The sequence below is a fragment of the Quercus lobata genome, chromosome 2 (assembly GCF_001633185.2).
Source record: "Quercus lobata isolate SW786 chromosome 2, ValleyOak3.0 Primary Assembly, whole genome shotgun sequence".
Lineage (NCBI taxonomy): Eukaryota > Viridiplantae > Streptophyta > Magnoliopsida > Fagales > Fagaceae > Quercus > Quercus lobata.
The window spans coordinates 16,902,967-16,926,851 of record NC_044905.1 but is presented as its reverse complement, the minus strand read 5'-3'; the positions used below and the strand labels follow the sequence as shown (position 1 = coordinate 16,926,851).

The 23,885-nt window shown below is 39.8% G+C and overlaps 2 protein-coding genes across 2 annotated transcripts; one reads left to right on the top strand and one right to left on the bottom strand.

Annotated features, from left to right (window-relative positions):
- The first annotated feature begins 2,076 nt into the window (after nucleotides 1-2,076).
- LOC115977771 (transcription factor MYB114-like) lies at nucleotides 2,077-3,460 on the top strand. Its single transcript, XM_031099790.1, has 3 exons — nucleotides 2,077-2,345; nucleotides 2,512-2,641; nucleotides 2,763-3,460. The coding sequence occupies exons 1-3, from the start codon at nucleotides 2,204-2,206 to the stop codon at nucleotides 3,094-3,096; spliced, it is 606 nt and encodes a 201-aa protein (XP_030955650.1). The 5' UTR covers nucleotides 2,077-2,203; the 3' UTR covers nucleotides 3,097-3,460.
- Nucleotides 3,461-16,645: 13,185 nt separating this feature from the next.
- Nucleotides 16,646-20,043, bottom strand: LOC115960283. Its single transcript, XM_031079090.1, has 3 exons — nucleotides 18,854-20,043; nucleotides 17,197-18,760; nucleotides 16,646-16,885 (listed from the first exon to the last, which is right to left on the bottom strand). Exons 1-3 carry the CDS (start codon nucleotides 20,041-20,043, stop codon nucleotides 16,646-16,648), a joined length of 2,994 nt encoding a protein of 997 aa, XP_030934950.1.
- Nucleotides 20,044-23,885: the final 3,842 nt, after the last annotated feature.

Sequence of the window (23,885 nt, the reverse complement as noted above, 5' to 3'; positions counted from 1 at the left end):
CATGTTCATTTCTGATATTGGCCCAAAATTTTAAACTGTCTTGTTAAACTTAAATATGAGATACCAAACAGTGCATGTGAAGATTTTATTTATGGGTTGTGTTAACGGGCACCTTACGTGCCCGTTAACAACACACTTTTGGGTAACTTTTTTAATTTTTGTCAATTTTTCAGTTTTTGATCATTTTTTTTTAATTTCTTTTGGCAATTTGATAACTTTTTTTTTTAATTTTATTTTATTTTAATTGAAACGTCAAAAAAGGAGAGGTTAACAAGCACCACACAGCACTTGTTAACATTTCCCTTTATTTATTTTTCATTTTGGGGTCAGATACGTGGGGGTGCATTCAGAGACTAACTAGAGATATGTGGGGATGGACTATGACTATGTGTCATTGTTAGCTGTAGTTCTCTGTGTCTGCCACAGTGTCTCCGGGGTATTTACTATTTTTTGTCCAATGTATTTAGCATCATGTGCGCTTCTTTAATGAAGATTCTCACTCAATGCTCTTCCAACGTAGATATTTCCATAGATGTGATTCAAGGGTTCGTATAATTATTAAATCTCGGGTATAAATTAATAATCCAATAATTCCAGGTCTAGACGGTTCTGAAACTTTGTGCTCAAAACTTTTTTACTTAACTGACAATATTTTTACCATGCAGCCTAATCCTTAATTAAAACCCATAAAAAGACCAGCCACATTTTCAAATACAATGCTTTCTAGCTACAATTTGAGTTTCATTTTTTAAGAACCATGAGAATAAGCAAATTAAAAAAAAAAAAAAAATTACTGCTTGTTCAGAGCAGTTAATATTGGGAGATGGGTACTTCATATAAAGAGCTGCCACTTTTTGAAGTGTCAGGTATGGAAATGGTAAAAGACATACGAAAACCACAAAATAACATTATGAGCACCATGTTGAATATGACATTTCTTTAATCTTTGGGGTCAGAGTTTGATACATTATTCATGTCCAGAAGTTGATGAGCTCCATCTCCAAAATTTGGACCCCAAACTTCTAATCCATGACAGAAATCAATTTCCAAGTTGGACTTTATAGCAGCCTGGCAAAAGCTATAGAAAAAGGTAGGGGTAGGCTAGTATGCTTCATTATTAACAAGCTATGCTCCAGATAAGAACAAAGAAAGTGAAAACCAGAATAAGGCACAACATTTTTGGTTGTAAAGGCATTTGACTGATAGACATTATCCATTTCTCCTCTACTTGCAATTATAAATGAGGAATCTCACAATTACTTGCAATTATTTTTATGCTTCTCACTTTTGAGTGTACTTTATGTTTCCCGATATGATAACTTACAATCACTTAATTTTATGATGAATTTGACTGCTGTTTTGATCTCTATATTTAACTCTCTTGTTGTCCTCAAATTCTTCATTTCTAGTAGTCATTATTCCATTCTCTGCAAAACACTTTGAATACCGAGCGTACCACATGCGAATAAGCTTCTAGCCTTGTATTATGTTCCTTCTATAAAAAGATCTTTTCCTTTTCCTTTTTTGCAGTATAGAAAAGAACTCTTGTCTGTTTAAATACGGAAAATGTTAAAAATCACAATCAATAATGTTTCTTTTTTAATCGGAAATTTGATATGAGTTTTATAAATCTCTTAATTATTTCTCTAAATTAATAAATAAATTTGTAAGAGATATTTATAAAATTTATAATATTAGTCTGCTATCACTGTTAAGACATATTTGTACAAATATATTTTGAACACTTTGTTTTATTTTTTATTTTTTTGAAACGGCAGCCATTGTCCTGTGTACCTTTTTGTTTTCGATTAATGTGTCATATTGTTGTTTTGGTCCTAGTGATAATTGCATGCGCACTGAATCATACGTACTAACATTCACATACTACATTTTCTCATCCTTCAATCATTATCCACATTGACATCTCGTAGCAAAATTACTGAAGGCTCCAAGGTCTTGGTCTTTCACTCATTTTATAATTGGTTAGTTGGGTTTCAATTACTCTCGGAGAAAGGTAGCTAGATATAACTTACAAGGTTTGCTAAAAAACAAAAAAGATATAACTTATAAGAGACATAAATCCCACAAGCTTGTGAACGATACACACCTTGCTAACACTAACCACTTCCTTCTCTACTCTCTAAATAGAAATTGAACAACTAGAACTAGTGTTGCTTGCACAAAGAAGAAAGGAGGAAGAGAAATGCCAATGGCTCCATTGAGCAGTCGATGCACTAAGAAAGAAGCTAACAGAGGAGCATGGACAGCTGAAGAGGACCAAAAACTAGCTCAAGTCATCGAAATCCATGGTCCAAAGAGGTGGAAGTCAGTGGCAGCTAAAGCAGGTAAGCATATAAATTCCGACTTATAATGTTCCAAAATGAAAAATTTGTCAAATTTTTTTGCTTAAACCAATTTGGTCTTGCTCTTGAAGATATTTAGTTTCTTTCTTCTTTCTTTTTTGGTCATTCTTCTTCTTCTTGTTATAATGGTAAGTCCAAACTCTTGCAGGTCTAAATCGATGTGGGAAGAGTTGCAGGTTGAGATGGATGAATTATCTGAGACCCAATATTAAAAGGGGCAATATATCTGACCAAGAAGAGGATTTGATACTTAGGCTGCATAAACTCCTAGGAAACAGGTAGGCTTGTTCTTTATATGCATGCCAAGGTTTCAGTTATTTTGTCTTTGTATGCATACATGTTGAACATATATATATGTGCTAGCTGGTTTTACAGCTAAATTAATTGGTGATTGTATAGGTGGTCTTTGATTGCTGGAAGATTACCTGGTCGAACTGATAATGAGATTAAGAATTACTGGAATTCTCATTTGAGCAAAAAGATAAAGCTGAAAGAGAAACAAAATAGAGGATTCATGGTGCAGTCTGAGCATGAAAAAACAAATGTAATGGAGATGGACCATATAGTCGATAGAAGGGAAGAGGGTACCTCGACAAGAAATGTGGACTCACAGGGTAGCTTCATTGGGGATGACCTCTTTAATAGCTCTAGCGAGGGGCCTCTAACTTTGGAGTGGATGAGCAAATTCCTTGAAATGGACGAAAGTTGGTTCGAATTGTTGCATGATATGTGACTTTTTTTTTTTCTTGATTTTGTTGTGGATTATGCATCTTTCTGTGATTCTATCACCACCAACTTAGCTTTGATAATCCAAGGAAAATCCCACTTAAGGTTGTTTTTTTTTTTTTTGGTTGGGTAAGGATGGGAGGGAGAGAAGGGTTTGGGAAAAGTTTAATGTTATCTTATTGGTTATGGGTGCATTTGGGATAGTCCAAAATTACTTAAAAGGATTTTCCTTGGATTAGCAAAACAATGTTGGTGGTTTTTTTTTTTTTTTTTTTTTTTTTTTTGTGGTGAAATATTTGTTCAATATTATTTATGGGAAAGTTTATTTGCAGATTGTAAGAATATTTATGGTGAACATGAGTCATGTAACATGACTAAGCAATAGTAAATGTCGGTAATATCTTTGTCCTATCAAATGTGCCTTTAATCCGTGGACTGTCATACTAGGGAATAAACCATAGGACTCACTATCTAGTTGTTCTTTCAATGCAGGAGGAAAAAATAAAATCGAGTGATTCTAATTTTCTAATTATCGTAGAAAAAAATGTTGAAAAAGTACTAGGGCCTAATCATCTAAAAGACTAAAAGCAGGCAGTGGGGTCTGACCTAGTCATACAAAAAAGGCGCCGACCACTTTCTTGAGCGTGGTCCAAATTTTGGTCAATATATCAAATAATGATCCCACGTGTGTGAGAGCATCTCTTAAGAAAACACATTTTGCTTTCATAAAAAAAGAAAAAGAAAACACATATTGCGAGTTAATAGACTAAAAAATATATATATCAAAACTAATGTTCTCTACTAATGCTTTGAGAAACCAATAATTTTGGAAAATATCTTGGAGTACTTACCCATTTATTTCAAACAGTACCAATAATTGTCAATTCTTAAATTTTTTTTTTTTTTGAAACCGTCAATTCTTAATTAATTGCACCTATATATAATATTATCTAAAAGTAAAGAGTGATATTTATTGTTATTATGTTTTATTTAAGCTAAATCAATGTAGCATTTCAGTCCATTTTAGTTTATTTTGTCCAATTTGGATCACTTTTGTCCACTTGGGTCCATTTTAGTCCACTTGGATCCATATTGGTTCATTCGGTCCACTTTGATCCATTTTAAACTAATTAAGTCTTAAATTGATTCTTTTTGTATGTAGGTTTTTTCAGTTTTGGATTTTTTGGACTCAAAAATTCTTTTCTTTCCTTAATTTTTGGGTTTAAAAGTATAAAATGTTATTATATTTGGACTAAACTCTTTAGTTTTGGGCTAGAAAATACAAATAAAATGGGTATTAGAAATAATAGATACTAGTTGCTAACCTGTGCAATGCACGGGATAGTTTTAAAAAAAAAATTATATATATTTACTTTAAGCATGCTACAAAAGTATAATTACATTTGAAATATAATCAAACATTATAGGAAAATTAAACAATTGTATACAATTGCTACAAAATATGTAGATGAAAAAAAAAATGTAATAAATGAATGTTAACTCTATACAAATCTTGATAGGCAAATATATCATTTTTTATTTAATAAATATATTTCTTATACTCTGTAATCTAGAATATTAGATGATACTCATATTTTACATGAGCACAAAGAAATTAAAATATAATAGACGTGTGAATGAACATTATGATTGTTTATACTGGGTTCATATTGTAAGAGGTCAATCATAAAGTTTTAAATATACAATGACAATTACTGTGGGGCCCAATAATTTAAGGGCCAAGCCCAATTGCTCCTGGGAAGTCCGAAGGCCCAATCCGAGGAGAGCTGTGGCCCAAGCTCTACAATACAGAGCACAAAACAATTTTTGGGAGGCAGCCGAGGACGGTTCAGTCCTCGGCAGATCCTGAATCCCACCGAAATAAATGGGTAAAACAGGTATAGGGACGAATTCGTGAGGAGATCCAAAATATCTTGGGGAAGTTATCCTTACTACCCTTCCAGATAAGACCCAACACATGACAGAGCCGTACTCTGCAGCCTTATCAATCATACCCAACAATTCTGGGATTAGACTGATGGGACAAATATCAGTCTTGTATAGATTGACCCTAGACGTGGACGAAGGACAATCAACACGGACGAGTATAAAAGAAGAAAGTAAGTAAATCTAAAGGGGATCCCAGCCCACCCCCAAAAAGAGAAGGATCACATGGGGGAGAACATCTCAACAACACCGGACTTCACTGAAGAAAGTCCGTCGTTGGAGAACCGGGGAAAGGCCTCAATGGTCCTCGGATCAACTCCGAGGAGTCCCATCCCATAGGGTACGACGTCTTAAGGCTTAAATGTTCAAGCCCAACTCCTTTTTCTACCTGAATTCCTCTAAAACCAGGATTGGACATCGCCCCGTGACCAGCGGCTAGCTTTTTAAGCCCACTCTCTACAAATCATATTGTGAGGGATCTTTCGTACGCGAGCCCAACATCCTTATTGGGCCGCCAGAGAATTGTGTCCTTACAATTGGCGCCGTCTGTGGGAAAGCTTGCGCGTTGGCGCAGGTGGCGGTGGAGTCAGCTCTCTAGCAAGCAGAAATTTCTGGGATTTCCCCCGTCTCCGGCGACATATAGTTGTTGCTCCGACGTAAGCTTCTGCTAGGGGCTACGCCTCGCAGTGCTAAGGGCGCGGGCGTCTCTAGGGGCTTCCAGCCTCAGGCCAACTGTCCCCGCCTTGGTGTAGGGGCTGGTGGTTGAAAAATAAAACAAATAAAAAGATCACAAGTTTTGGACAGAACCAAGGCCTTGCATGGTCCTCGGACTCAAGCCTATGGGGAAACCAAGTACATAAAAGAAATCTTACAAGGTTTGGACAGAATCAAGGCCTTGCATGGTCCACGGACTCAAGCCTATGGGGAAACCAAGTACATAAAAGAAATCTTACAAGTTTGGACAGAACTAAGGCCTTGCATGGTCCACGGACTCAAGCCTATGGGGAAACCAAGTACGTAAAAGAAATCTTACAAGTTTTGGACAGAACCAAGGCCTTGCATGGTCCACGGACTCAAGCCTATGGGGAAACCAAGTACGTAAAAGAAATCTTACAAGTTTTGGACAGAACCAAGGCCTTGCATGGTCCTCGGACTCAAGCCTATGGGAAAACCAACTAAAAAAAAAAAGGAAGGAAGAAACTACTATGGCATATAAACCTCAAAATCCATCCGAAGAGAACTTCTCGTTAACAGTTGGGCCAACCCTTTAATTGCACGGGTTCCCTGGTCTGCCCTCAAATCCCCAGTGTCAAAGGGGCTGATACGATACGGCACAGTATGTTACCCCAAGGGCACGATCCAAGTCCGTCGCTGCTCGGCTGCTCTCTCGGATATTCGTCTAGCGTGCATCACGCAACGCTCAGCAGCTATCTCGGTTAGTTCCATGAATTCAATCTATTGAGGATTACCATGGTTATACTTGATAATATTTGCGAAGTTTAAACTAATAAGGGTTTGTATTAAAGTGTTCTTCCGCCCAGAGTATTGTTAAAGGCAGGCTTAGACTTAATATTCAGACCCAAAGTGGTTGTTGCAAAAAAAGAAAGTATGTATAAAGAAATAAACGCATCTTTTATTAAGACAAAAGAACAGTACAGTGTACAATAAAAGCTGAAACCAAATTACATTAGGGTTAACTGCGTAAGCAAAAGAAAAGTACAAAAGAGTAAAGATGATGCCGAGGAGATATCTCAGAGGAGAGGTTGGCTACTGATCCAAGATGTCATCTAAGGAAACTATTCCTCGACGCTTCTACATGCCCATGACTCAGGCAGCCAAAGAACCTGACCTCAGGCTAACACCATCTACAGGAAAGCTGCAGGGAGCCGGAAGTTGGGAAGCCCCCGCAGAAATTTGCCTGCTACAAGGCAGACGGCGCTGATGGCGGAAATTCCTTCTTCTGACATACCAAAAATCTGGCATGACCAGAACCTGCTTCGGATTTTGACTAAAAGAGGGAGAGACATCCTTTCCCTTCTCTCGAACTGAAATATTCTCTTGAGTCTACGCCTCCTTGGCCCGTACATCACTATCTGAAGTCTCAGGAAGACACGGCGCTTTTGTGGCGGAGAGAGCTCCTTTGCCCCAATCCTCGCCTCAAACATGATGTACTAAGAGAGGAGACTGAAGAATTCGTGCGAAGATAAAGCAACTTTCTCTCCTATCTATTTAAAAGATGAGGTGATGGCATTTAATTCACGCAGCGTCCCAAGGAACGCTACAGACAAAATGTCTCCGGCTCGATTTCCAATGCCGTCTGCAACCCTGAGATTAAAGGAGCCTCGTGAAGGCGCACCTCGAATACTGGGACGCCAACAAGTACCGCGTGACCAAATACTACGGAAATGCCTCTAAATCTGTGGGTCTAATAAATTCGCGGCCCAGGCCCGTTCTGCATGGAAGCCCACGGACTATGGCCCACACCAAGGAATAACCGTTACCAAGGACAACTTCCTGCTCGGCAACTTATGAGACACCTGAGGAAAGACAGGTGCAAAGAGAAAAAGGGAGGGCATAAAGTTTTGGACAGAACCAAGGCCTTGTATGGTCCTCGGACTCAAGCCAATGGGGAACCAAGTACAAAAAGTTATTATCATTGCAAGTTTTGGACAGAACCAAGGCCTTGTATGGTCCTCGGACTCAAGCCTATGGGGAAACCAAGTACAAAAAATTATTATCATTACAAGTTTTGGACAGAACCAAGGCCTTGCATGGTCCTCGGACCCAAGCCAAGGGGGTAAGTATTACTTTTTATTAGTCTGCCTTATTATGCCGAGCACTTCCATTAAAGTTATGGCAACATCTTTTTATTATTAAATATTTTGGTCTTAGTCGTCATTGATTTAGATGCTATATGATTGGGCCGAGCGGCGCTTACAAATTTGTAAAAACAAAGAGACAGAACATGCAAAGTGAAATAGAAACAAGTTTTATTAATATGAAAAATTATTACAATGTACAAAAAGAGGCTTCAACAAGCCTATACAAAAGAGGAGCTGCCGAAGCAGTACTAACATCCACAGTACGGATAAACAAACGGTCAAGCGCCTTTTAAACTTGTCTTCGAAGTCTCTCCAATCTTTGCCTCATTGTTGCTCATACTAAGAGAAGAACTCGCTTCAAAAAAAAAAAAGAGAACGAAGAAGAAGGAAATAGTAATGAAGAAATCAATGAAGAAGATGGAGGAGATGAACGAAGAAGATGGAGGACATGAGTAAGAGAAGGAGGAGAAGAAGAGTGGGAGAAATGAAAAGACAAAGAGAGGAGCAAAAGAGGGAGAAGGACAGCACCAGGGCGGAACTGGTGCTGGGAAGACTATAAGAGGAAGACGGAGGAGGGCATCAGTGAGCAAAGAGAGGGAGAAGCAGAAGCACTTCGCCCCTGCCTCAGCCCTGACTCCTAACACACTGGTGCCATGTTAGGTACGCTCGTGAGGAGCCGAGTGGTGCTGATACTGGGTGTTCTCGACTCAGTCACGCCGAGAATCCGACATGACGAGCCCCTGCTTCGGATTTTGGCTGAAAGAGAGGCGGGACAGATCTTAAGTCTGCGCCATCCTTGCCCCGATCGAGCCATTTCAAGCTTTATCGGAACATGGTGTTTTGAGGAGGGGCATGGTACCTTCATCATTCGTTATGATAGGCGTGTACTGATATGGTGTATAACAAACGGGCTAAGCAGGCGCTAAAGAAGGCTACGGGTTTCAAGATCACAGAGGGAAGGAGAGGAGTCTGCACGAAAGTGATGGCCTCCTGCTTGCCTTCTTATAGGAAGGGCAAAACGGAGGGTATTAAATGCATTCAAGTTTCCCAAAGGAATCTGAAAAAAAAAAGAGGCGTCCGTTCCATCTCCCCACCTTACCAAATGAGCCGCCGGACATAAATGAGCCTCGTAAAGAGGATTCATTAAGGGCGCGTCTGGGACAACCAAGCGGCAGGAGTAAATCACGAGCAGATTAGACGGAATCCCTTGAAAACCGGCTAACTTCCTGGATAGGTGGAAAACCGCTCACATAAATGCGGGGTTGAACCAAGCAAGCCATATTAAAGGCCCGAGTTTGCCAAAACCCTCCTTTCCAACCCGAAAGTCGGATAGAAGGGTCTTGAGGGGCTATTGTGGGGCCCAATAATTTAAGGGCCAAGCCCAATTGCTCCTGGGAAGTCCGAAGGCCCAATCCGAGGAGAGCTGTGGCCCAAGCTCTACAATACAGAGCACAAAGACAATTTTTGGGAGGCAGCCGAGGACGGTTCAGTCCTCGGCAGATCCTGAATCCCACCGAAATAAAGGGGTAAAACAGGTATAGGGACGAATTCGTGAGGAGATCCAAAATATCTTGGGAAAGTTATCCTTACTACCCTTCCAGATAAGACCCAACACATGACAGAGCCGTACTCTGCAGCCTTATCAACCATACCCAACAATTCTGGGATTAGACTGATGGGACAAATATCAGTCTTGTATAGATTGACCCTACACGTGGACGAAGGACAATCAACACGGACGAGTATAAAAGAAGAAAGTAAGTAAATCTAAAGGGGATCCCAGCCCACCCCCAAAAAGAGAAGGATCACATGGGGGAGAACATCTCAACAACACCAGACTTCACTGAAGAAAGTCCGTCGTTGGAGAACCGGGGAAAGGCCTCAATGGTCCTCGGATCAACTCCGAGGAGTCCCATCCCATAGGGTACGACGTCTTAGGGCTTAAATGTTCAAGCCCAACTCCTTTTTCTACCTGAATTCCTCTAAAACCAAGATTGGACATCGCCCCGTGACCAGCGGCTAGCTTTTTAAGCCCACTCTCTACAAATCATATTGTGAGGGATCTTTCGTACGCGAGCCCAACATCCTTATTGGGCCACAGAGAATTGTGTCCTTACAATTACTATATTTAAACTTTGCACATATGCAAATAATAAACTATAACAGGCCAACATTACTAGTTAGCAAATAATTTTAGATCTAAAAATGTTTACTTTGTATATGTTTGTACTTTGTAGCAATGGTCAATGACGTAATAGATCAATTAAACCATTTTAAGCAGCCATTAAAACAAAAGAATTTATCAGACTTCTATATACAAAGATTCATTTTAACCACATAAAATTAATCATCATTCTAAAAATGTTTCTATGTAAAATTTTCTCACTTTAAATATAGATTTGCAACACATGCAATAATTCTAAAATTGAAAATCCAATTTAAATTGCCCATGAATCATATAATTCGTACCTTGAATGTTTAATCATGAACATGACTTTCCACCCTCCTTGTATTTTGTCTTACTGATGAAGATGATTCACTCCTCCAAGTCTTGCTTATCAACCGGCCTAAAAAAAATAAAATAAAAATTCATATATATATATATATATATATATAAGACCATCAAAAAATAAAAATTACATACTTACAGTTTTACACATAGTCACCTTGAAGATTCAAGACAAAGTGACATTACCAAAGCCTTACTAATTGGAGCGAATGCTTCAAATAATAAAAAAGAATATTACTCTTGATTCCTAAAATATATATGTATTAACCATCAACATCTCATTATATTTTCAATAATATATATATATATATATATATATATATGTACATGCATGTTAAGTTGTTAACCATAAAAATAACCAAAAATTGTTTACCGAAAATCGGAGAAGCCATAATCTTGGTATATGAAAAAGATAGGGAAACAAAAAGAACAGAAACCCCAAACATAGTGTAAACACAATTGAGATAAAACAAATTGCAAATTTAATACTTATTGCACATCATCTCACTTAATTGTGACTAGAAAGCATGTTTAAGTATTTCATAGCTATATAGTTTTGCTGAAAGAGTGTAAACTCTAAACCCAAATTCAACTGACTATTTTGATAGAATCATAAAATACACTAATCAATTTATACTAACTTAGGTTAAAAGAGTCCTATCATACTACTACTACTACTATTACTTTTTTTTTCTTTTTTTAATTTGAGTTTCTCAAGATTTAGTGTATGCGTATATGTGCAAGTATTTTGTTCAATAATTGAAGAGAGTTATATATATAGATGATTTTGGATTAAACAACCATGAAGATATATATCATGGTTAGCTATAGTCTAAATACGCAAGTCCAAAGCCAGCAAATAACTTGTTTATTTAAATTTGACTCTATATGTAGTAGTATAGTATAAGTGTATAATCATAATTTTATTTATAGTAAAATCCGGTTTTATAGTAAAATCATAATTTTTGTTTATTTATTTAAGTAATGCTGATGTGGAAAATTATGGAGAGGTCAAAGGTTTCGGTTATATATATATATATATATATATATATATAATATATATAGATAATATAGATGAGCCCTTAAATTTCTTCAAAAAAGAAAAAAAGAAAAAGAGAAGAAGATATGAGCCCTTAAAAAGTAGTAATAAAAATGGTAAATATTTAAAAGATTACCTTATAATTCAAGTTTCAATATATACATGCATTATATTTATATTTGGAAAGAAGAAAAATGCTACAATTCTAAACTTATATAATAATTTAAACTTAATATTATATGTGATATCGCTCCGAATCAATAAGGTGGATGATCTGGTTTTGGTGGGCTACTGAAGTAGTGGATGGCCTACAAGAAACAAACAGTCAAAGAGGAGACCGGAGAATACCGGCCAAACCCTCTCCGATGAAGAAGTTAGTCTCGCAGAGAAGGGAGTTCCAAGTATTTGGGAGTAATGTCTCATAAAAGTTCTTACCTCTGTCGGGTTCAGACCGATCCTTTATATAGGGATCCTGGGGATGGTTATTTGTTCAATAACCTCCCCAAGATTTGTGGAAGCCAACGAGTCCGGAGTTAACTTCCTCAACGGCTACTAAAATTGTAACCGCTAACGGAAGTTAACTTATTTGATGGATTTGTTGAGATAGTTGCGGGTTTAGTAACCGCTACAGAGAGTCAGAAGTTCTAAGTGTTGCGTATTCGTCCGTCTGGTGGAGGACTGTTTGGTCGTCCATGGACATTTGAAGGTCGTCCATGGACGACCTTCATCATGGACGACTTTATCGACCATGGGAGACTTCACTGATCAAGAGTAGTATTATTGTCCATGAACACTTTTACTTCTTCTGGGGTGATTCCAGGTCGAACTTGCTCAATTGGATCTGGACGACCACTTTGGACAAACTGGAGTTAGACTAATTTTCTGCTCCCCTATCAGTTGCCCCTTTGTTCAAAGGGTTGTCCAGGATATTGTTGTGATTTTAATAAAATTTTTCTTTTTGTGAGCCACGTGTCGCGAGGCTATTGGTTGGCCAGTCGTGTCGAATCCATTTCCCCAAGGAATCGCCACGTGTCAATTTTTGAATGGCGAACGTCGCTTCAGTGACCCGGTTGCTGGGGCCTATAAATAGTGCATTCTCATTCATGCCCCTTACTTTCCTCTCATTTTCCCCTCTGCCATCTCGTCCAAGAGCCTCGTCTAACCCTCGTCCTAGTTCTATCAGGTATTTCTTCTTTCTTTTTAGGTTTTTATCTTAAATATGTCTTCGTCTAGTAGTATAGAGAGGGAGATAGACGAGTATCAGGACGTTTCTTCTGGGAGTGAGGGTAGTGAGGATAGTGTAGATAGCTCGTCCTGTAGTGATTCCTCAGACGAGCATTACTCGTCTGGGGTTCCTAGCATTCCCTTACAGGAATTCCAGGAACTAAAACGTAGGATGGCTTCTAGATCTGGGGCTAACTCATCCAGACAGCCATCTAGCTCTCCTCAAGACGAGGAAGAGGACGAGGAGTACGTCATTTATAGTTGTGCCCCAGAGGTAGCATCCACCTTAGATACTGCCAAGTTAAAAACTCTTGTAGATAGATACCAAATTCCTAAAAAACTTAACCCTCGTCTACCCAAGGCTGGAGAATGGTGTTGTTCTCCTTCCTCTGGTTTAGGGGTATATACTTCTTACCTTTTAGCTGGCCTTAGGTTTCCTCTAAATTACTTCTGTAGAGACCTCTTCCAAAGGTTGGGTATTGGACCTAATCAGCTCAACCCCAATGGTTGGAGGACGATAGTTGCCATGCAAGTGTTATGTCGTGAGGCATTGGAAGGGAACCATCCAATAACGGTGGACGAGTTCCTTTACTGTTATAAGCCCTCGGAGATAAAGAAATCTACTGGTTTTTACCAGTTCTCGTCCAGGGGCTCTTATTACAGTTTAATTAAAGGCCGTAGCTCGCCTGACCAGCTTTGAAAAAAAGAATTTTTTATTATTTCTGGAAATTGGGCTGGGGACCCAGCTGATGTGGGTAGTCCCCCCTTCCCACATTTTACCAGCCCTCTAGGTCGTCTTCGTCCTGAGGGTATATTTTCTTTCTATTTTATTTCCTTTCTCCTTACTTTTTTCCTATCTTTCAATTGTCTAACTCTTTTTCTTTGTTGATGCAGCTGTTGCTCGTCCACGCTTGGACAAATTTTACCTGGACCAGATAGACGTGGTTCGTGCCTTCCCTGGGAGGACTTTCCACGATTTGGTTACTCTCAGTCGTCTAGCTGCTTGGGGACTTGGCCCAGTGCCTAGAACCTTAGTCACGAGGAGACTACTCGTCGAAGTAAGTATCGTCCACTTCATTTCACTTACCTTTCTTTTTTTTTTTTGATTGGCTTTCCTCATTGTAGGACTAACTACAATGAGGGAAAACGAGGAGAAGGCAGTGACTAGTGGGGACGAGGATGTTGTTGCGCCTCCGTCTGTCCAAGTGGCTTCCGTTCAGGCTGGGAAGAGGAAGTCTAAACCAATATCCAGTACTGTAGACTTGGACGACCTCCCAAGCCGTCGAGGCCCTAAGAAGCAAAAGTCTGCTAAGACTTCCCTTCCCAAGGTCCCCAAGTTTGTACCTCCAACAGTGAACTTGGACGAACCTTTGGTGGATGTGGAGCCCGTCCAAACAGTCCATCCCGTTCAGAGCGATCTTCCCCCTCCACCCAAAGCTTCTCGCAAGCCCAGCTCGTCGGAGACCTCTGATCGTCCTTCCAATCTAGTTTTGGACGAGGGTTATGCATGGAGGACGTTCAAAGGAATCGTCACTGATCGTGAAGTGAATGAGTGCTATAACATGTCAGTGAAGGAGTTTGAACATTCTGGCATCCATGACCTTTTTAAGGTAAGTCTTTCCCTCGTCCTTGTGAAATTTTTTTTTTTTAAAATTTTATTTTGAACAGGATGTCTAACTCCCTTTCGTCCATATGCAGGCTATGTCAAAATTTTATATAGCAACCTGCCAAGCCAAGGAGCTCGCTGCAGAGGCTAAGACGACTAATGATAAAGTCAAGGAGCTGAACAATGAAGTTCTGCTAAAGAAGGGGGAGGTCCTTAGGTTGACCGAGGATTTTAATCGTCTACAAGGAAGTGAGACGAAACTGAAGAACGAGGTGGAAGAGCTTAAGGCTGACAACTTAGAGAAGGATACCCGCATCGTCCATCTTGAAGGATAAGTTTCAGAGTTTACCTCATCCTTGGAGAAGGCACGTGAAGAAGCTATTGCGGCCTTTAAGAAGTCTGATGAGTATAAGAATCGTCTAGACAGTCATTATGCAGCTGGCTATGAAGACTTCCGTGCTGATGCTAAGGAGGCATATCCTGATTTGGACTTCAACTCCTTCAAGCTTCCCCTTGCTACGGAGAGTTCCTTGTTGCAGACGAGTTCCGAGGACGTCAACATAATGGACGACGCTAATACTGAAGTCACTTAGGACGACCCCAAGGCTAATTTGCCCAAATGATTTACAATTTCCTTGAAAATTTGTTTTACTTTTATCTGGAAGTGCCTGTTGTTTTGGGCTTTGTTTTTTTTTTTTTAAATTCCAGTTCATATAAGTACAATTGTCTCGTCCAAGATTGTGGACGAGTTTTATATACAGTTTCATTTTCACAACTTAGGGGGTTTTTGGACGTGGGTCGTCCACCCTTCTTTAAATTTCATGAAAAAATGAATACTTCTATTTTTATCTTCCATTGTGTTTGAATATATACATTTCCAGCTTTATGTATGAAATTTTTATTTTCATAAGTCATATCATTTGAGACTATGTGGTTCGTCCATCCAGGAATTCAGTTCGCCTCGTCTTGATTATGGGGGTGAATTTTTTATTACATCACCAAGATAGAGTAAATTGATTCCTTTCAGCTTATGTATAGTTTGTCTATGAATGACTTCCTTTTTGATTAGATTTTTTCATCATTCAAAATTATGGACGATCATTTTTTCGTCCTTGATGATTAGACTTCCCAGCGATTTCTCGTCCAATGCAATGGATTGTTAAGCTAGTTTTGAGGTCTTTGCTCGTCCATGTCTCGGACGGACACTTCTCGGATTTCATCTCGTCTTGAGCTTTAGACGGATATACCCTTAACTTAGGTTTCATCTCGTCTTATGCTTTGGACGGATGGACCTTAGCTTCATTTTTATCTTAGGTTTCATCTCGTCTTACGCTTTGGACGGATGTACCTTGTTTCATTTTTCCTTTGGAGGAAAGCTTATGGACGATATATCCTTGCGTCTAAGGATTTCATTCGTCCATGCTTATCTTTCTTTTTTGTGGATCAATCTGAATGAACATACAAAGGATTCCAATAATATACTTGAAAACACAATATATATATATTTGAAAATCCAAACTTATGTAAACATTCGTCCACAGGCATGGCACATGCTCGTGAGCTAGTGCCTTATTGAATTAAAAATACAAACCAATTCGTCCATGAATAGCACAAAAGTGAAAACACTAATGTACTTTCTAGGGGATTATTAAAATACTTAAAACACACAATAGTAGTAAACAAACACTTCTGCTCGTCCAGGTATCTCGTCCAAGGACACTTTTGTCAAGAGTCAGCACTTATTGATGGTATTTCCTTAGGTGCTCAACATTCCAAGGGTGTTCCAGCATCCGCCCATCCAAAGCTTCCAAATAATAGGATCCTTGCCTCTTGCAGTTGATAACCCTATAAGGTCCTTCCCAATTTGGCCCAAGTTTCCCGTAGGCCGGGTTTCTTGTTGCCAAGGTAACCCTCTTCAGGACGAGATCCCCGATGTTGAAACGCCTAGGCTTCACCATGGCGTCATATTGCCTTGCCATGAGATTTTTGTACCTCGCTGTTTTCTGTTCTACATCCATCCTGACCTCGTCCATAAGGTCAAGGTTAAGACGGAGCTGTTCTTCATTTTCTTCAGCTTGATACTTCCTCACCCTATGGCTCGTCATGTGTACTTCTGCCGGTATAACTGCCTCACTTCCATAGGCTAGTTTAAAAGGAGTTTCTCCTGTTGGAGTTCTCGATGTCGTTCTATAAGCCCATAAAACACCTGGTAACTCATCCGGCCATACTCCCTTTGCCCCTTCGAGCCGAGTCTTGATAATTTTCAACAAGGATCGGTTTGCTACTTCTGCCTGGCCATTGGCCTGTGGGTGGGAGGGTGAGGAGTAATGGTTCTTCATTCCAAGCTGTTCACAAAATTCCCTGAAAGGTGTGTTGTCAAACTGTCGTCCATTGTCAGACACTAATACTCTAGGTACCCCGAATCTGCATACAATGTTCTTCCAGACGAAGTTCTTGACATTCTGCTGCGTAATTTTTGCTAAGGGTTCGGCTTCCACCCATTTTGTGAAGTAATCTATTCCTACTACCAGAAACTTCATTTGCCGAGTTCCAGTTGGAAAAGGCCCCAAAATGTCCAGTCCCCATTGCGCGAAAGGCCAAGGGGCCATCATTGGCGTGAGATATTCTGCTGGCTGTCTGGGAATGTTGCTGAAGCATTGACATTGATCACATACTTTGACATATGCCTTAGCATCAGTTTGGATGGTTGGCCAATAGAATCCGCTACGGATGACTTTATGGACGAGTGATCTGGCTCCTGAATGGTTTCCGCATGCTCCTTCGTGAACCTCCCTCAACATGTAGTTTGCCTCGTCCGGAGCCAAACATCTTAAGAGAGGCTGGGAAAAACCTCTTTTGTATAACACTTCGTCCATAAGTACATACCTGGCTGATTTGACCCTGAGCTTCCTAGTTTCGTCCTTCTCTTCTGGAAGCCTTCCGTCCTTCAAGTATGATACTATTGGGGTCATCCAATTTCCGTCACCCTCTATCTGCAGCATTTCTGGAAGGTCTATACTTGGCATGTAGTGTACTTCATCCAACTCGTCCAACGCTTCATTCCCAGATGCTTCCTTCGCCAAAATATCTGCTTCCATATTCTCTTCCCTCGAGATTTGAACAAAATCAGCTTTTTTGAATTTCTTTACAAGGCGTACTACCTTCCTTAGATATTTCTTTATTCTGTCTTCCTTGGCTTTGCATGTCCCATTTACTTGGCCTATGACCAATTGAGAGTCTTCCAAGACAAGTATTGAGTCTGCTTCTACAGACTTGGCCAACTCCAACTCCTTTAAAAGGGTTTCATACTCCACTTCATTGTTAGTAGTCTGGTATTGCAAACGGGCCTTGTACTTTAATTTGACTCCTTCTGGCGACTGCAAAACAACTCCTATTCCTCCAGCATACAATGTAGACGATCCATCTACATGGACGACCCATTTGTTATTGTACTCTCCTTCCCCAAGATCCTCGTGACTCGTAGTGAACTCTGCGATCAAATCTGCTAGGGCTTGAGCCTTTATTGCATTTCTCGGTTGGTATCGAATGTCGAATTCACTAAGTTCCACCGCCCATTGAATCAGCCGTCCTGCGGCTTCCAGCTTGTTCATTGCCTTCTTAAGCGGATGGTCCGTCATGACATTGATAACATGAACTTGGAAGTAATGTCTTAACTTCCTAGAAGCTGTTATCAGTGCAAAAGCCAATTTCTCTATAAGCGGATACCTTCCCTCTGCTCCTCTGAGTGCTCGGCTAGTGTAGTACACAAGTTTTTGTACTTTCTCTTCTTCTCTGATTAAAGCTGAACTTACGGCGTGTGGGGACACCGCTAAGTATAGGTACAGTTTTTCTCCTTGCACAGACGGACTTAATAATGGGGCAGTAGTGAGATAGTCCTTCAGGTCTTGGAAGGCCCTTTGACATTCGTCCGTCCATTCAAATGCCTTCCTGAGGACTTTGAAGAAAGGTAAACATTTGTCTGTGGCTTTCGAAACAAATCTGTTCAAAGCAGCAACTCGTCCTGTGAGGGATTGGACTTCCTTGATACTCTTCGGTGGCTCCATGTCCAATATAGCTTGGATCTTGTCTGGATTCGCCTCGATTCCTCTTTGCGAAACCATGAACCCCAGAAACTTTCCCGATGATACTCCGAATGCACACTTACTTGGGTTCAACTTCATCTTATATCGCTGAAGTGTTTCAAAGGTTTCCTGTAGGTCATCTAGATGGCTTCCCTTGTCTATGCTCTTCACAAGCATGTCGTCGACATAAACCTCCACATTCCGTCCTATCTGTGGACGAAACATGTGATTTACCAACCTTTGATAAGTTGCCCCTGCGTTCTTCAAACTGAGAGGCATCACTTTGTAGCAAAACAAGCCTTGGCTGGTAATGAAGGAAGGTTTTTCCTGATCAGCTTCATCCATCTTGATCTGATTATATCCTGAGAAGGCGTCCATGAAGCTCAACAACTGATGGCCAGCCGTAGAGTCCACCAATTGATCATTGCGTAGTAAAGGATAACTATCTTTGGGACATGCCTTGTTCAAGTCAGTGAAATCTACACACATTCTCCATTTTCCATTTGCTTTTTTCACCGTCACCACATTGGCTAACCAATCCGGGTAATAGACTTCCTTAATGAACTGTGCCGTGGTCAGTTTCTGAACCTCTTCCTTGATCGCCTTATCCCACTCGGGAGCGAATACCCTCTTCTTCTGACGAACAGGCTTAAAAAAGGGGTACACATTCAATCGATGAGTGATCACATTTGGGTCGATTCCTGGCATGTCGTCATGACTCCATGTAAAAACGTCGATACTCTTTCTCAGGAACTGGATGAGGTCTTTTCTTGCCTTCTCCTTCATACCTGTTCCAATTCTGGTGAATTTCTCGGGATCATTTTCTTGCAAAAGAATATCTTCCAATACCTCTGTGGGCTTTGCAATAACCCTTCTTTCCTCGATGCTCATTGTCTGCACCTGTTCGTCCAAAGCCATCATGACTAAGTAGCATTCTCTAGCTGCCAACTGATCTCCTTGTGCTTGCCCTATCCCGTACTCCGTAGGAAATTTGACTGATAGATGGTAGGTAGATATTATCGTCTTCCAACTGTTCAGAGTTGGTCTTCCAATAATGGCATTATATGAAGATGAACAGTCCACCACGAGGAAATTGACTTCCCTAGTTATCTGCTGTGGGTATGACCCTACCACTACTGGTAACGTAATGGTGCCTACGGGCTGCACCTTCATTCCTCCGAACCCTATCAGTGGTGAGCAAACTGGATGAAGTTGATCCCGCTCAAGCCTCATCTGTTGGAAGGCAGGGTAGTACAATATGTCTGCTGAGCTTCCATTGTCAACTAACACTCTCCTGGTTATATAATCTGTAATAAGCAGAGTAATGACAATCGCATCGTCATGCGGGTGATGGATCCTTTCAGCATCTTCGTCGGTGAAGGAAATGGCCGGCTCGTCCCTTGATCTCGTCCTTGGTGATTGTCCAGAGAGCTGGACTTTTTGCACCACTTTGAGATATGTCTTCTTCGACTTGGAAGATTGCCCCATCGAGTTTCCTCCAACGATAATCCTTATCTCTCCTAGTGGGGGCCGGGACGATTCCTCCATTTTTCCTTTCAACTTCTCATCTCTATGATCCCTTCCAACGAAGTGCCTCAGCTTTCCTTGTCTAATAAGATTCTCAATCTGCTGCTTCAGGTCATAACATTCATCCGTGTCATGCCCATGGTCCTTGTGGAAGGTACAATATTTACTCTTATTGCGCTTATTGGGATATTCCTTCATCTTCTCTGGCCATTTTAGGGAAGGGTCGTCTTTAATTTGCATGAGCACTTGATCAAGTAGAGCATTCAGGGGCGTATAGTTCTGGCTTCTTCAAAAAGGACCCGTCTTTCTGTTATCTCGTTCCTTCTTATCTTCCGTCTGTCCCTTCTTTGGACGAGGGCCTTGTTCTGAGTGGCGTGCTGGATGCGCTTCCATCCTTTCAGCTCTTTTCCTCTTCTTGGCTATGATCGCATCTTCTGCATTCATGAAGTTTTGAGCCGAATGGACGAGCTCAGCCATAGTTTGAGGCTCCTTCTCATATAGCTTGTGGATAAATAAATCAGAATTAATCCCACTGTGGAAGGCTGCCAGTAGAAGCTTGTCATCCACCTCGTCCACACTAAGGGCTTCTCTGTTGAAGCGAGTGATGAATGACCGCAGGCTTTCGTTCTCCCCTTACTCTATGGTCAGCAAGCTGGACGAAGAACGCTTGTGTCTTTGTCCCCCGATGAAGTTATTAACAAACAATTTGCTTAACTCTTCGAAAGAACCTATAGAACTTGGAGGTATTTTGCTGAACCAAACTCGCGCCGGGCCTTTAAGGGTGGTAGGGAAAGCTCTACACATGATTTCATCAGGGACCCCTTGAAGGTGCATAGTTGTCTTGAAAGTAGCAATGTGGTCAAACGGGTCACGCATTTCGTCGTATGAATCCAGGGAAGGCAGTTTGAATTTTGATGGTAGAGAATGACTGTTGATGGAAGCCGTAAAGGGAGAGTCGGTTCTGTGGACCAAATCTTCTATAGGATTCGTCCTCCTCATGTTCTCTTTCATTTCCTCCATGACTCTCTTCATTTGGTCCATTTCTTCTTTCAAGTGTGGTACCGTCCGTGAAGTGGTGCCTCTTAACTGACTTCCAATCTTAGGATTTTTTCTATCGCCGTGACCTTCTGTTTGTCCTTCACGTTCCTCACGTGTCTGTCTTCTCTGATTGATCTCCATTCTTAACTCTTGGTTTTGGCGAGTCAACTCCGCCATTGCAGCCGCCATAGATTGCACATGTTGAACAGACGATGTCTGCATGATTGGTGCGGATTGGCGATCGTGTTGGGGATCACTTGAAGCGCCTCTGCTTCCCTGACGGCCTGGGCTAGTAGCCCTCGACCTGGTCCTGACCATCCTAACCTTTTGTCGCAGAAAAGAAAGTTGCAAAACAATCTCTTTCCCACAGACGGCACCAACTGATATCGCTCCGAATCAGTAAGGTGGATGATCTGGCTTCGGTGGGCTACTGAAGTGGTGGAAGGCCTACAAGAAACAAACAGTCAAAGAGGAGACCGGAGAATACCGGCCAAACCCTCTCCGATGAAGAAGTTAGTCTCGCAGAGAAGGGAGTTCCAAGTATTTGGGAGTAATGTCTCAGAAAAGTTCTTACCTCTGTCGAGTTCAGACTGGTCCTTTATATAGGGATCCTGGGGACGGTTATTTGTCCAATAACCTCCCCAAGATTTGTGGAAGCCAACGAGTCTGGAGTTAACTTCCTCAACGGCTACTAAAATTGTAACCGCTAACGGAAGTTAACTTATTTGATGGATTCATTGAGATAGTTGCGGGTTTAGTAACCGCTACAGAGAGTCAAAAGTTCTAAGTGTTGCGTATTCGTCCGTCTAGTGGAGGACTGTTTGGTCGTCCATGGACATCTGAAGGTCGTCCATGGACGACCTTCATCATGGACGGCTTTATCGACCATGGGAGACTTCACTGATCAAGAGTAGTATTATTGTCCATGAACACTTTTACTTCTTCTGGGGTGATTCCAGGTCGAACTTGCTCAATTGGATCTGGACGACCACTTTGGACGAACCGGAGTTAGACTAATTTTCTGCTCCCCTATCAATATGTGTTCCATAGAATGAGGGTGTACATTTTAAAAAATTTCTTGGGTATGTTTAAATTAGTCAACTGATATATATATATACATATATATATATATATATGAGAAATTACACTTTGCCCACTTGTAGTTTACCTGAAAAACACTTTGCCTATCTGTAGTTTCAATATATACAGGCATTATATTTATATTTGGAAAGAAAAAAAATGCTACAATTCTAAACTTATATAATAATTTAAACTTAATATTATATGTGTTCCATAGAATAAGGGTTTACATTTAAAAAAAATTCTTGGGTATGTTTAAATTAGTCAACTGATATATATATATATATATATATATGAGAAATTACACTTTGCCCACTTGTAGTTTACCTGAAAAACACTTTGCTTATCTGTAGTTTAAAAATTAGCACTTTATTCATTTAAGGTTAACTCCGTTTATCTCTCATTATCCACATTTGTAAAAACATGGGTAAATTTGTATTTTTGTTATATATTTTTCCTCTCAAAACATAAAAAACTAAAAAATCAAAGGAAAAAAGATCTAAAAGCTAAGTTTTGTAAAAATTAAAACCCAACTTTTACATTTTCTCTTCATGCATCAACTTTTGGATCTTCTATTTTAACACATTGCAGTTGTAAATGCTAGCCAGAGAGGGAACAATAGTAAGAAGTTTCAGGATACTGTTAATGCTTATTTAAAAAAATAAAATATCTATTCTTATTTATCTGGAGAAAAATATCTAAGAAGTTTAGGGGTATTATTAGTTCCTAAGGTTTCAATTTTCTCTCATACTTTGCAAAGATTGTCAATTTGGTCTTCTGTCGTCCATGACCGGTAGTTGGGTTGTGATAAATGGCATTCTGTCCATGACCGGAAATTACACTTTGCAAAAAAGTGCTGTGTGTTAATCTGTTGTTGGGAATGAAAGAGACAAGTGGCATGTGATTAAGTGCAGTGTGTCTTACCTAGAGCCAAAAAAAGAAAAAAGAAAAAAAAGTGCTGTGTCTTTCTAAATGAAAAAGACAGATTCTGCATTTTGTGCAAACTTGTGACCAATTGTGAGATGGATTAATGTAGGTTATTGTGTTGCCTTGCCAGTGCCATTTAATAAATGCTTTTCAGATTAACGCAATTTATCAACACTTTGCATATTTGTCTTGTCAATGCTGAAAATGCATTTGGGAATAGCACTTCACAGATCACAGTTCACGCACACGCTATAAACCAAATTCATCAACTCCTTTCACACAGAAATTGCCAAGTGACGGTTTTTTATTTTTGTTGTTCCCTTTTTCATTACTCTTAATCCATCAGTATAACCTTTTGAAATTATCAAAAATTTTGTAGCTCAACTGAGTTTAAATCTCCTCTCTTCCATTAGAACTATTAATTTATCAAAAAGTTCAGTCTCCTCTTCCGGAAAAGACAGAATGGGAGTGATGCTTTAGGTTGAAGGTCCTTCACTTTTGTCTCTGTTTTTGCTCAAACATGTGTCATGAAAAGAAGATATAAAAGTTAGGTTTTAATTTTACAAAACCTAGCTTTTGAATCTTCTTTTTCCTTGATTTTTTAGTTTTTTATATTTTAAGAGGAGAGAAACATAAAAGGATAGTAAAAATATAAATTTACCCATGCTTTTAACGGAGGTGGGTAACGGGAGACAAACGGAACTAACCTTAGGTGGGTAGAGTGTCAATTTTTAAACTACAAGTAGATAAAGTGTTTTTCGGACTAACCATAGGTGGACAAAGTGTAATTTCCCCATATATATATATATAATTTGACTTACCTCTAGTACTTTTTAAAAATGAATTTTTTTTTTTTTTGTTTTAATGAGAAATTGTTATATCATCCACTATCTAAATAAAAGCTAGGGATTAAAACTCACTATCACTTATTATTGTATATTTAAAATAAAATGACATGTCCAATTAAAAAAGTATTGGAGGTAAGTCAGACTCAT

Coding starts and splice junctions, on each gene's coding strand:
- LOC115977771 (XM_031099790.1), top strand. CDS start 2,204: ATGCCAATGGCTCCATTGAGCAGTCGATGCACTAAGAAAGAAGCTAAC. Junction 2,346..2,511: donor GTCAGTGGCAGCTAAAGCAG/GTAAGCATATAA, acceptor AAACTCTTGCAG/GTCTAAATCGATGTGGGAAG. Junction 2,642..2,762: donor CATAAACTCCTAGGAAACAG/GTAGGCTTGTTC, acceptor GTGATTGTATAG/GTGGTCTTTGATTGCTGGAA.
- LOC115960283 (XM_031079090.1), bottom strand. CDS start 20,043: ATGAAGGAATATCCCAATAAGCGCAATAAGAGTAAATATTGTACCTTC. Junction 18,761..18,853: donor GAAGTCTATTACCCGGATTG/GTTAGCCAATGT, acceptor TCCCAAAGATAG/TTATCCTTTACTACGCAATG. Junction 16,886..17,196: donor GAAATTGGATGACCCCAATA/GTATCATACTTG, acceptor TCAATGCTTCAG/CAACATTCCCAGACAGCCAG.